This window comes from Paramisgurnus dabryanus, chromosome 7 (assembly GCF_030506205.2).
Source record: "Paramisgurnus dabryanus chromosome 7, PD_genome_1.1, whole genome shotgun sequence".
Classification (NCBI taxonomy): domain Eukaryota; kingdom Metazoa; phylum Chordata; class Actinopteri; order Cypriniformes; family Cobitidae; genus Paramisgurnus; species Paramisgurnus dabryanus.
In genome coordinates this window covers 27,229,650-27,242,470 of record NC_133343.1, presented here as the reverse complement: position 1 = coordinate 27,242,470, position 12,821 = coordinate 27,229,650, and the positions used below count along the sequence as shown (strand labels likewise).

Here is a 12,821-nt window from a genome sequence, read left to right as displayed (position 1 = left end):
GTACAAAATCTATAAAAAAAAGACAATTTTGTACAAGTAAAAAATGTCTATGAATGATAATTGTCATTATTATATTTAAAGAACTTTTAAACTTTTTTTTTAAACAGGAAGTGTTTTCAACGCTCTTATCTACCACGTAATTTTGAATGATGTGTACTTGTTTCAAATGGAGTTTATTGATTATGTGAGCAATGGTTGCTTCGTCTCTTATTGTCATCGCTGCACAGAAGTGCTTGTGTGTCCGTAAGAAACGTTTAAGTTCATCGACATGTCTAAATTTAACTGTTCAAATATTGGCCGTGGATCTGGGAGTCAAATATGCCGTGCTGTACGACTGTAATGCAGCATCACCCGAACAAATCCAGCTATTCCTCAAATCTCTGCAGGAATTAGGAATTGTGAAAAATACACTTCGGGTGCTCTCCATAGATGACAACACCATCATTTTTAATCCTACCGCAATGGAGTCCTACCTGAACGAACTGCTTCAAAACAAACAACGAGTCTTTCTTATTGACGTAAGTCCCTATAGAAAACAGCCAGTCTTGACTGACTTTGAAGAAAGAATCGAGGATATGATCAAATCTCTTTCAGGATTAATCATTAATGGGGTGGACGAAAGCTCATCAGTCATTGTGGTAAACAATGAGATGTATAATGAGTGGAACTTGTGCACTCTCTTTGGAATCCTGTTAGGTTATCCAGCAACTTACTGGTTTGACCAAACCAAGGGATTTGAAAATTGTTTGTCTATGATACCACTGGCAACGTGCACTGTTCGTGTCAAGTGGCAGATAAATGACATCGATCATTGCAGTTGTCTGTACTCATTCAGTATTCCAGATGAACTGTGGGGGGAATTACAAACTCATATGCAGCAGTGGACTGAGAGTCTGAGAGAAAGATTTAACAAACAGACAATTTTGTCCGATTTCTGCTTTACTAGGGATATTATCACATTACCTGCCGTGACTCTGTGACCAAACCACATATTTTTCATGTTAATAATACAAACTGATAATAAACTTTTTTGCCATCATTAATCGTTTGTATGAAGGTTGCAGAGATATTCTTACATCAATTATTTACATGTATGGTATTAGCCAATCCATTTTCCCTAAAGCAAAATATAGGAAAACTATTGTCATTGTTTTGGTGTCAATTATTTGAAATTTGTATGAATTATTTTAAAAGGTACAAGTAGTAACTATAAGACTAAGTTAATTAAAAGGTACCCCGACTATCAAGACTTGTAGGATTTAATAATTTATATTTGCACTCAACTATTGCAATTCATTGATGGAAACACATTAAATATTTTCATAACTTTAAAAAGAAAACCAACATGTAATACTCATTTTAACCTATGGAGGCCGCCATTATGTCGTGCGTTCTAAAATTGATGACGTCTAATGGTTGTTGTGAAATATTACTTCAATTTAGTATAGTAAATAAATACCATGTTAAATTCTCTAGTTTTTCATGTGAGTATTTTTTATTTCCCACTTACACATTCTTATCTATCAGATCTCCTTTATGTTGATCTTCATTCGTATGTTTAATGTATTACTGATTATGTTGCTATCTGTGAAAGGGCTGAACAGAAGATGCTGTATTTTTAATGAAATGCGAACCAAATACTGCCACCTGCTGTCTGTGTGCGTTTATAACTCTCATTTTTTGTTTTACGGTAAATTATTTTATAATCTAGCACTATTTGAAGATTTGTTTATCATATTTACCTTGCTGTAGCATTAATAGAACGGGTTTTATTGCAACCATTTGATGTCATAAAAATAGCAGCCTCTGATTAAGTGTTTTTTTTTCAAGTTTATTAAAACTATGACATTGGTACAGTTTTATTTTCTGTTTTTATTTGTTATAGCCAGGGTACCTTTTAATCCTAGATTAGGATAAATCCTGATTCTGAATCCTTTAGTGCTACTTATAAGCATACTGTAAAGTAGGCTATACAAGTCCTAAAAGTATACAAGCATACTAAAAGTCCTTTTCAGATAATGTATTTATTAGGTGGAACAAAATATTATTTAGACATGTTTAAACTCCAATAGTTTACAAAAGTAAACAACATTGGTGTACATTCACTGGTATCAGAAAATGTAGGTTTTGAAGACATGTCATAAGCCTTGTTTGAGCTGTCTGGACACAACTTGCCCTGACATATCTTAAAATATACAAGTGCCACTGTTTAGTCTCACAATCCAGTAGTTTCATTGTCACATTAAAAGCTACTTAAAGGTGCAGTGTGTAAATTTTAGCGGCATCTAGTGGTGAAGTTGTGAATTGCAGCCAATGGCTCAGTCCACTGCTCACCACTTGCTTTTGAAATACAGAGAAGCTACTGTAGCCACCACCTCACAAACATGTCATCATCGGAGACAACTTAGTAAAAAAAAAAGTTTGTCCGTTTAGGGCTTCTGTAGAAACATGGCGGCCCAAAATGGCGACTTCCATGTAAGGGGACCCTCTGTGTGTGTAGATAAAAATGTCTTATTCTAAGGTAATAAACAAATAATGGTTCATTATGAAAGGTCTTTGTACACCCCTGATAATATAGTTTTACATATTATCTTGCATTTCTGTCAAAAGATCTTTCTAAAAATTACACACTGCACCTTTAAATCTAAGACTTGTAAAACCGAGCCCCAGTGTTTTAAAATAAGGCTTAGAAGTCTATACCTATTATATAAGATATGACTTTCGTGGCATGTTTCCACTATTTATTATTGGGGGTTGATGACTGCTTTTCAGTCATGATTCAAACAGTACATTTTTAAAGCTACAGTGCTACAGATGCATTGACGTTGTCTTTCAATACAAGTAATAATTTGTAAGTATACAGTACATGGATATAAGAGATTGTCTAGAAGGCTAATAAAATATATGTTAAAGTAATTCTTTGCACAGTGAGGTAGAGTTCAGTTTAAATATGCAAGCAGCCCAGACACAAACCAAAGTTATCATGTTGTGGACTATAAAACATGGATTAGATAATTGTGGTTGAGACCACGAATATAGGTACTAGAGCCAGGGAAGAAAAAAATTGAGGTCTGTAATACTCCCCTATCAACTGAGTTGAATAGCTGGCAACACTTCTCCACATCGAGCGCTCAGTCTGACCTGAGCAAGGTGGTCGGCCCTTGTAGGTCCTATATTAACAATTGCAATTGGTAATTTTCTTTCACTGGCTGCAAGGAGAAAACGGTACCCTGAATAAACCTGAAAAAAAACAGTCAGACTTTAAATTTTGTAAAACAGTAAATATTTATCCATCCAAAAATTTCTATGTACTCTCAAATGCATAAATCACCTGTAGAGAGGATCCAGCCACAAGAACAGCATCAGACTCTGCCAGTTTGTTATGGACAAATTCTACCGTTGCCCGCTTGACTACATCCCCAAAAAATGTCACGTCAGGTTTAAGGATGCCGCCACAGGCTTCGCAAGCAGGTACTCTAAAGTGCAGGACCTGCTCGTCCTCCAGAAACACATCTCCATCTGGAGCCACAGCACCTGCACTTGCTGCCCAGCCTGGATTTAAAGCTGCAAACTGCTTTTGAAGGTCCGCTCGCCGAGTCAAACGTCCACAGCCCAAACACACAACCCTAAAAAAAGAATAAAACTATTTTTGAATCTATATTGGAATCATGTCCATAATCAAATGATCTAAAATCTCATTTAACCTTACCTGTGTGTACATCCATGAAGTTCAGTTAGTCTCTGATGTCCATCCTTTAAGTGCAACGCGTCTACATTCTGAGTGACAAGCCAGTGCAATTTTCCTTTATCTTCCCAGTCCCTTAAGGCAAAGTGAGCTGAATTCGGTGAGTGTGAAGAGAACTGCGGCCACCCCATGTAGTTCCTCGCCCAGTATCTCTGCCTTGCTTTTGCACTGCGCACAAACTCGGAGTGTTGCATAGGCCGTCTGTCTGTTCGTGCATACAGTCCAACACCTTCTGACCGATAGTCTGGGATTCCAGATTCAGTGGAGAGTCCGGCACCGCTGATTATAAACAGACGTGAAGCTTGTGACACGAAAGCCTGGAGCTGCTCCAAAGCACTGGAGTCGACTGAGCCACTCGCAGGAACAAATCTCTGTACACCAGCTTGTATTGTAGAAGCATGTCTTCTTAACGCCATACAAGGAGGCACGGGTCGCCATGACAACAGCATCTATAGACACATACAACATCAGCACCAGACAAGAGAGATGAAACATAATGCATAATTGGTAGAGCATTATATTAGCAACACACAGGTCATGGATTTGATCCTTGGGGACACACATATTGATAACAACACATACTTTTGTGTCAGCAATTTACATATACTTTGACTTTTTTTCACACGTCTATAGTGTTGTGTTAACAATAATAACATGTCATTTATTTATGATTATGTTACTGTATGCCTACTTCTAATAACATTAACTATTAAGTCAACTATTTATCAAATAAATGCATGTTACTATGAAGGCAAATTTATTTTAGACATTTTATATACATATAAGTAGTAGTAAAGGGTGAGTTTGACATCAAGACTCCTAAGATCATTATTAATTTTATCAAAATAACGTGAACTTCTTCAACACATTTAATGATTACGTTAAAAACAACCAACAAGTTCTGTTGTGTGATTTTTTAAAGTTTACGAGCAAAACATGAACATGAAGGCGGAAAGTGACAACTCATTGATTTAAATGCCAAGCAGGCAACAATAATAACAGACACGCGACGGACATTATGCGTCTTACGAAAAGAATTTTAAACTACATATCTAAAATGTAAAACTAATCCTTGTGTAACCTAACTTACCTGTATAGATAAAATCCCCGACACCAGAAGTTTTATGTTCAGTAAAAATTAAAACCGTGTTCTTCTCAAGTGTAGAGGTCGTAAACACTTCCGTGTTGTAACACAAGTGCATGATGGGAAATGTAGTCAACGTTATCGCTTGTTGCTTGTATCTTATTTGCGATATTGATCAAACAAAATAAATAAAAAAACCATATGCCTTTATTTATAACACTAAAGGACATGGAAATTAATCTTCTGATAGCAAACCCATAGGTTTAAAACAGGTCCTTAAAAGGGACATTTCACAAGACTTTTTAAGATTTAAAATTAATATTTGGTGTCCCTGGAGTATGTATGTGAAGTTCTAGCTCAAAATACCAGATAATTTATAACAGCATGTTAAAATTGACGCTTTAGGGGTGAGCAAAAATGTGCTGTTTTAGGTGTGTCCTATTTAATGCAAATGAGGTGATAAAATCCAAACCCTGATCGCCATAATAGGGGGTTTGTTAAAATGTAATTTCAATTGTGCTGTCAATTATATTCTCTCTCTCCCTCTGCACTAAATATGTGGTTAGATAATGCAGATTAAAGGGCGGTATTGTTATAGTAAGATCCCCTTTTGACATCACAAGGGGAGCCAAATTTCAATTACTTATTTTTTCACATGCATGCAGTGAATGGTTTACCAAAACTAAGTTACTGGGTTGTTCTTTTTCACATTTTCTAGGTTGATAGAAACAATGGGGACCCAATTATAGCACTTAAACATGGAAAAAGTCAGATTGTAATGATAGGTCTCCTTTAAAGAGTATTTTATTATATGACAAGAATGATACAAAAGAAGCCATATACATATAAGATCCATGCTTTTTATGGACAACCTGTTATCATAAACTTTATTTTATTTAAGTTGTTAGAATATGCTGCACACATCTTGATTGCAGAACTTTAAGATGTCTGTCAAAAAAACAACAACACAAAACGAATTACTCATCATTAAAGACATTGTGCAGTTTTGAAATGGACTGAATTTGTATGCATGCTTTCTTTTTATTCATACTTGAATCTGTGCAATTAAAGATGCTCTCTGCCTGTACATAAAATTCTTCTCCCAGTATCGTGCGGTAGTCCATGTGACTGGTGTGAACCAGGCACTTTGTAGCGTCTTTAAAAAGTAGATCACTCTCTCCATACTGCTCAGACTCAAACAGGTGGAATCCATTATTTGGACGAGCTGCTATGGTCTCCTATGTGATAAAACACATATTTGCGGTGATCAATATTTGCTTCAGGAAAATGTTGTGTTTGCTATAGTGCATTCTTACAAAACTATCAAACAAAAACTGTCAAGCTCATATAAACATAAAGACATCAAACACACGAAAAAAACATATTGGCACCCTGTACAGGAGCAGTACCGCCTTCCCCTGGTATTTAACTCTGGCTTAACGTTTAAAGGTGACATAGAATGATTGAGTATTTATCCTTGTTCTGTGATGTGACATGTAGTCAAAAATGTTTTTGGTTGGGTCTCTAATGCCTTAGAAGCTTCCTAAAAACCTCTCTCAGATAGCTCTATTAGGGTGGGGGATTTTAAACAAGTGGTTTTGCACCTATTTGGCTCCCCCTACTGGCTTAACGTGCAATCTCATTACTGATTGGCTGACTTTGCTGCCACTCTAAAAATGTAGCCAATTATTTTAAAGTGGAGGGGCAGGGAGATGCCTGTGATGTCATAAGCATCAGTTTTTCAGATTGGGCTGTTTTCTGGCTGACATTTCTAAAAGAGGAATTTCTATGAGACTGAGATGTTTAGCATGTCTAGCACTTTTTGTGTGTTCGTGAATGTGGCTAGACTACCATTATTCAACAAAGACAAGGTAAAAATGTTTTTTCATTCTCTGTCCCCTTTAATGATCATTAAAATAATTTGGGTAATGTGCAGACCTGTGACTTCATTAGGAGATCATAAATGCGAGTTGTAAGAACAGGACGTGTCATAACAATATTTGGAGGGACCGCCCCTAAGTTGCATGTCTTCCATTCTGTCAAAGGAGCCCGATTCCCATCCCTACAAACCAGTTCAAGGTCCCAGGTGGCCCAGCCCACTGCCCAGCCACTGCTATTTAGACCTGTCAATCAAACAGCATTAATAATTAGAGTAACAAGTGTTGCTACATATACCAATGATAGATAAATGTGAGCTAAAGTCTCAATTAGTTCAATCTTTGGAATGACTTTGCTTCTGTCAATATTGAAGACATCAAGGGTATATTTTCACAGAATGTTTTTACATTATGTAGGATGATTTTATGTAGGGTTTTCACAAACTAGGTCACATATGAATCCTACAGTACGTTTAATATTGGTCTCCAGATTGTGGTGTTCCATAAAGGCCACATCTCCAAAGCTCTTTCCACTGGGGTCTCCAACCAAGCACCTACATTAGAGACACATGTAAAAATAAATCAATATACATTTTTGCACCATGAGACAGTTTTCTGCATATAGCACTTTTTGAACTGTGCATATTACAGCATTTTCTCACCTTAATGCACCCATATTGCCATAATAACGCTCGTTATGGTTGTCAGCACACCGCCTGGTGGCGGCTTCCTCTGTCCCACCCATACACACCTTACATAGACTGCCTTCTCCTCCTGGCAAACAACCTTTCCAAAACACCTCAGCGTACACTGACAACAGAATGAAGTAATATGAAGTAATATGGTTTATTGATACTATTCAACGAAGAGACCAAGAACGATTTAATCCATTTAATCAACTTCATTCCAGCCAAATGTTATACCTTTATTTGGGTCACAGGGGTCACTGCTGTTGTGCTCTGTGCTAAGTGTGTGTCTTACAGGCAAAACCCAGCCTGCTGGGCTGTACATATGACCATGACAGGAGCGTCTCCCTCCCAGACTTCCAAAATTCACACTTTTACTCGTTCGACGTACGACTGCCACACCATACACTGACGGCAATTCTATTTAAGCAAATACATTTGGCATAGAAATAATGATAGATTAATATATATATCTATACAAAGCTTATTGATGTCCATCATTACCATCACTTTCGAAATGTCCTCCAACTCCTTCAGGGTCACATTTTTCTCCTAAATTCAAAATGAACAAGCCAAAATGAGAGATTTCCAAGATAAACTTGAAGACATTAGTTAGCATGATATTGGGTTTTGTACATACCATAATATTCAGTCACAACAGGGACAAGGCCACATTTCCCAGCTATGAAAGCATGAGTGGCATCCAGGGACACCGCATCCACTTCGTCTCTCTGATGAACATAAACAATTGATTCTGTTCTAACTAAATACAACATTTGGCAATGGCAAGTAAAGTTAAAAATTTTTTTTTTCATAAAACACATTTTCCCCCTACACTGTCAGAAAAAGGTATACAAAAGCTATCACTGGGGATGGTACCCTTTAAAGGGGCCATGGCATGAAAATCAGACTTTTTCCATGTTTAAGTGCTATGATTGGGTCCCCAGTGCTTCTATCAACCTAGAAAATGTGAAAAAGATCAACCCAGTAACTTAGTTTTGCTAAACCATTCTCTATAAGCACATGAAAAAATAGGTAGTTGAAATTTGGCTCTCCTTATGATGTCATAAGGAGCTCTTATTATAATAATACCACCCCTTAATCTGCACTATCCAACCACAGCACTGCCATTTAGTGCAGAGAGAAAGACAAAGAGAAAAAATTATTCCACAGCAAAATTGAGTTTCAATTTCATCAAACCAAAATCATTGTGATCAGTGTTTGCACTTCATGCGCTCATTTGCATTTTAAAGGACACACCCAAAATGGCACATTTTTGCACACACCTACAAAGTGGCAATTTTAACATGTTATAATAAATTATCTTTATGGTATTTTGAGCTTACACTTCACATATGTGCTCTGGGGACACCAAAGATTTATATGACATCTTAAAAAAGTCTTGGGACATGGCCCCTTTTAAAAGGCACTAATATTCACAATTTAATTAGAAAGGTGTACTTTTTAAATAGGTACTACCCCAGTGACTTGAGTATCTTTTTCTAAAAGAGTATAGATGACAATGACTCTGCTTATAAAACTGTTACATAATAACTCACACTCATTTCAGAATTACTCCAAACTACAGAGCAGATATTGCACTTCTATTTTATCACTCTCCAAACAAAATGGTCTTACTGGACCTTGATCTTCTCAATGCAGTCACTCATAGATGAGGCTTTCACGCACACGAGGGGATCTGATTTGATGTTAAGAGCCCACTGCTCGCACTTCTTCTGTTCAGCATGACTTATACAGCACCACCTCACCACGCTGTCCTCCAGTGAGCTACCTGACCCCACACACACAGAAATTGAAGTTCAAGCTTACTCTTTACTGAGGCTTTACTTATCATCTACAAGTTTTTACCTTCATGTCCAAGGCCTTTGAGCAAGGCTACATAGTCCAGTCCCAGAATCTGGCTTATGTCCATGTCATTAATCGAAGCAAGTTTATCAGTCACATCTTTAAAGAGAAGGTCACTTCCACCATAGGTTGCCGATTCAAACATTTGGAAGCGCTGACGGTATTTACCCTTCCAGCCGAATGCCATCTTCAAGAGAAAATACAAAAAAGACACTACAGTCTTATTAAAATTTAACATTAACTAGCACTGATTTTTGTTTGAATGGTTTAATAAAACCATTCGTATATAAATTGTTCCATTTAACTTGTTCAAAAAGTATATAAACAGAGTAAGAGATTTCAGGTTTGGGCCAAATGTGGGCTTCACGCCCATGAAGTTCTTAGGAAAGATCTTCATACAAATACCTCGGCAGCTCCCAAGAACTTCCGAGCAATTTTGCGGTTGTTCAAACGTGTGACCACACCTCCTCCAGGGCCTCGTCCAAGATTACACTTTCTGAAACTGCTTAGGGGAGCGTGTGTACCATCTGTACACAACAGCCTGAATTCATCTTTTTCACTATCTGTTAAAGAAGGATGACGAAAGTTGAACGGAATGGAAATCAGTGGAATGTAACACTGTTTATAAATAAGATCATTTAAAGGGGACATCTCATGAAAATCTGACTTTTTCCATGTTTAAGTGTTATAATTGGGTCCCCAGTGCTTCTATCAACCAAGAAAATGTGAAAAAGATCAACCCAGTAACTTAGTTTTGGTAAACTATTCTCTGTAAGCATGTGAAAAAATAGGTCATTGAAATTTGGCTCCCCTAGTGATGTCAGAAGGGGATAATACCACTGCTTAATCTGCACCTATAAAGTTGCAATTTTAACATTTATTTGACTTCTTAAAGTCTTGTGAAATGTCCCCTTTAAAATAACAGTTTATTATTGGATTAACCATCTATGCTGTCCAATACTGTGTGGTCCACAAAGGCAACATCTCCTGCCCCTGACTGCAGACATCTATAAGAATAAAAGTGTTAGTTTAAGACTCCAAAGAAGCTTACAATATATATTTGGTCATGTAATAGTAGGTATGTTTAGTATCTTAACCTGAGTGCTCCTTGGTTGTGGTAGAAGGGCTCGCTGTGAGAGGTCTCACAATGGAAATTCTTCTGACGGATATATGATCTTTGACCCTTGCACAAAGAACAGAGACTGGGTGCCATTGCAGCTGCTCCGGGAACACAGCTGGCATTGAAGAAACTACTAACCGCTGACAATACAGTAAAATATGAGCATAGACACACTGTAAAAAGATTTGTTTGTTCAACTTAAAAAGTAAACTACCTGGTTGCCTTAAAATTTTGAGTTTATTTAACTTAAAAATATTAGTTGACTCCAAGAAAATGTGTGTAAAAATTGTGTAAGCTAATATTTTTAAGTTGAAATAACTCAAAATTTTAAGGCAACCATGTAACCTTTTTTCAGCACATTTCAGAACACTGTCATGCACTTTAACGTGAAACAGCCTTCATAACACATTTATTTTTATAAAGTGACTTTCCATTAGGTGTGCTTAACGATTAATCGCGATTAATCATTACCAAAATAAAAGTTTTTGTTTACATCACATATGTGTGTAAACTGTGTATAACAAATATGTATATATATAAATATGAACACATTCATGTATAATTTTAAGAAAAAAATGTATATATTAAATATTTATATTTATATATAATATAAATTATACATAAATATACAAATGTATATACACATGTTAACATTTCTAAAACATATACATGCATGTGTGTACATTTATTTATACAAAGTTATTATACACAGTTCACACACATATATGATGTAAACAAAAACCTTTATTCTGCTATCGATTAATCGCGATTAATCGTTAAGCATCCCTACTTTTCATACTAGCATGAAGCCCTCATGTAGTAATGGAAGACTCTATTTGTGACTTTTGCACAGTACTATAAAGTTTTCTGGATTATTCTTTAAAAAAACTAATGTCTTGTGATTGGTTACCTTGACTAAGGGGCTCATCTTCACCCCAGGGCAGTAGGTTACGAGATACCAGGTGTCCTAAAGGCAGACTCCAGCCTGCAGTCCAGCGAGCTCCACTGTGACAGCTCCTACTGCCCTTTAAAGAGCGCATGTTTATTGAACTATCATTCCTCACCACAGCAACAGCAAGAATACAGCCACCTAAAAAAATGTATCAACATTATTTGGAGAAAAAAAATCTGGCTTGCAAACAATGCCCACAATGTTAAACTCACAATGAATAACATGAAAAATATATTTTTATAGTGGCCTCAGACTAGAAACAGACAAAACAGATTTTTACATGATAACTACTACCATCTTTGTAGATTTCCTTTGCAATTGTTGTAAGACTAAACTGTTTGACTGCAGAATAAAGCTCTCCAGCATCAAGAGTCACCAGGTCAGCTTTATTATCCTGACAGAGGAAAGCAGATCTTGAGGATTAATAAAATTACAGGGTTTTTAAGATTGGCAAGGTTAAGTTGTAACCCACCCGTATCTTACTAATGCAGTCAGTCGTGCTGTAAGCTTTCACGCAGGAGAGGCGCGCGAACGCCGCGAGAACTGCAGGTGTAAGCGCCTGCGCCAGCGCTTTGGCGAGCTCCGCGCACTTTCTGTGCTCCGGCTCTGACACAGTACACCAGCGCATTTTTTTTCCTGAGAACAGAAAAATGCTTATTTCATATTTAAACGAAAACATATGAGTCACATTCACAAATCAAATGTTTAGGGATAAGAAAATAATCCTTAAACACAGAACAATTTTCACTTGACAAGAAAAATCTCATTTTTTTAAGCTAGAGCGTCCGAAACTAATTATAAAGAAATATAATATAAATAATAATAAATAAATAAATGTACAAAAAATACATTTTAAGTTCATCAAATAACACTGAACCAAGAAACGGACCGTGCACGTGCATTTCGTCAACATTCAAAACGTTCAACAGCTTTTACCAAATAAACGATTAAAATAAATTGGTTGGGCTATCGTTCAAATTGATTTTTATTATTCCCAGTAGGTAAATTATTTATCAATATAATATTTTTATAGCTTATTTTATTATCTACCACACATTATCGTATTATTTTAACCTGAGCAATGCAATGCAAGAAGGCAATGAATCAAATAAGTAAATATTTTTCTGCTTTCCTTAATTTTATTGGAAAACCGCACTTACCCAAACAGGTGATAGAGCACAGCAATAATATGACTACAGCACACACTTTCTTCATGATAGCCTTAGGAATCAATGCTGGAAATCTTGAAGAATCAGTATTCCTGTCGTAAAATCACCAAAGGATCGGGCATGTCGTCTCCTGAAGATCTCTAAATGTGCGCATTTTTGAAAGGATGCCTTGGTTAAGTGAGTGTTTTCAAAGCAAAAAGTTCTTATAAGAAATGTGCGCATATGGAAAATATTAAGCCCTAGTGTCACGTGGACAAGTTTAGTCCAGACATATTTCCCATTTCCACTGCGTATTCTGTATGGAATGACCTTACTGTTTACT

The 12,821-nt window shown here is 36.5% G+C and overlaps 3 protein-coding genes across 3 annotated transcripts; 1 reads left to right on the top strand and 2 right to left on the bottom strand.

The window, feature by feature from the left end:
* The first annotated feature begins 12 nt into the window (after positions 1-12).
* On the top strand, positions 13-1,150 carry c7h1orf74 (chromosome 7 C1orf74 homolog). Its single transcript, XM_065279913.1, has one exon. The coding sequence runs from the start codon at positions 192-194 to the stop codon at positions 978-980; it is 789 nt and encodes a 262-aa protein (XP_065135985.1). The 5' UTR covers positions 13-191; the 3' UTR covers positions 981-1,150.
* A 144-nt stretch (positions 1,151-1,294) lies between these two features.
* On the bottom strand, positions 1,295-4,951 carry sirt4 (sirtuin 4). The gene is made up of 4 exons (XM_065279912.2): positions 4,836-4,951; positions 3,710-4,194; positions 3,332-3,626; positions 1,295-3,240 (listed from the first exon to the last, which is right to left on the bottom strand). The coding sequence occupies exons 2-4, from the start codon at positions 4,192-4,194 to the stop codon at positions 3,088-3,090; spliced, it is 933 nt and encodes a 310-aa protein (XP_065135984.2). The 5' UTR covers positions 4,836-4,951; the 3' UTR covers positions 1,295-3,087.
* Positions 4,952-5,602: 651 nt separating this feature from the next.
* sxph (saxiphilin) lies at positions 5,603-12,687 on the bottom strand. Its single transcript, XM_065279910.1, has 17 exons — positions 12,491-12,687; positions 11,803-11,966; positions 11,625-11,724; positions 11,289-11,468; positions 10,356-10,518; positions 10,201-10,265; positions 9,664-9,821; positions 9,262-9,445; positions 9,036-9,184; positions 8,033-8,123; positions 7,897-7,944; positions 7,630-7,812; positions 7,369-7,516; positions 7,178-7,260; positions 6,768-6,952; positions 5,881-6,067; positions 5,603-5,777 (listed from the first exon to the last, which is right to left on the bottom strand). Exons 1-17 carry the CDS (start codon positions 12,543-12,545, stop codon positions 5,734-5,736), a joined length of 2,187 nt encoding a protein of 728 aa, XP_065135982.1. The 5' UTR covers positions 12,546-12,687; the 3' UTR covers positions 5,603-5,733.
* Positions 12,688-12,821: the final 134 nt, after the last annotated feature.

Coding starts and splice junctions, on each gene's coding strand:
- sxph (XM_065279910.1), bottom strand. CDS start 12,545: ATGAAGAAAGTGTGTGCTGTAGTCATATTATTGCTGTGCTCTATCACC. Junction 11,725..11,802: donor ACTGCATTAGTAAGATACGG/GTGGGTTACAAC, acceptor TTCCTCTGTCAG/GATAATAAAGCTGACCTGGT. Junction 6,953..7,177: donor TCTGGAGACCAATATTAAAC/GTACTGTAGGAT, acceptor TTTGATTGACAG/GTCTAAATAGCAGTGGCTGG.
- c7h1orf74 (XM_065279913.1), top strand. CDS start 192: ATGGTTGCTTCGTCTCTTATTGTCATCGCTGCACAGAAGTGCTTGTGT.
- sirt4 (XM_065279912.2), bottom strand. CDS start 4,194: ATGCTGTTGTCATGGCGACCCGTGCCTCCTTGTATGGCGTTAAGAAGA. Junction 3,627..3,709: donor CTTCATGGATGTACACACAG/GTAAGGTTAAAT, acceptor TTCTTTTTTTAG/GGTTGTGTGTTTGGGCTGTG. Junction 3,241..3,331: donor TGGCTGGATCCTCTCTACAG/GTGATTTATGCA, acceptor GTTTTTTTTCAG/GTTTATTCAGGGTACCGTTT.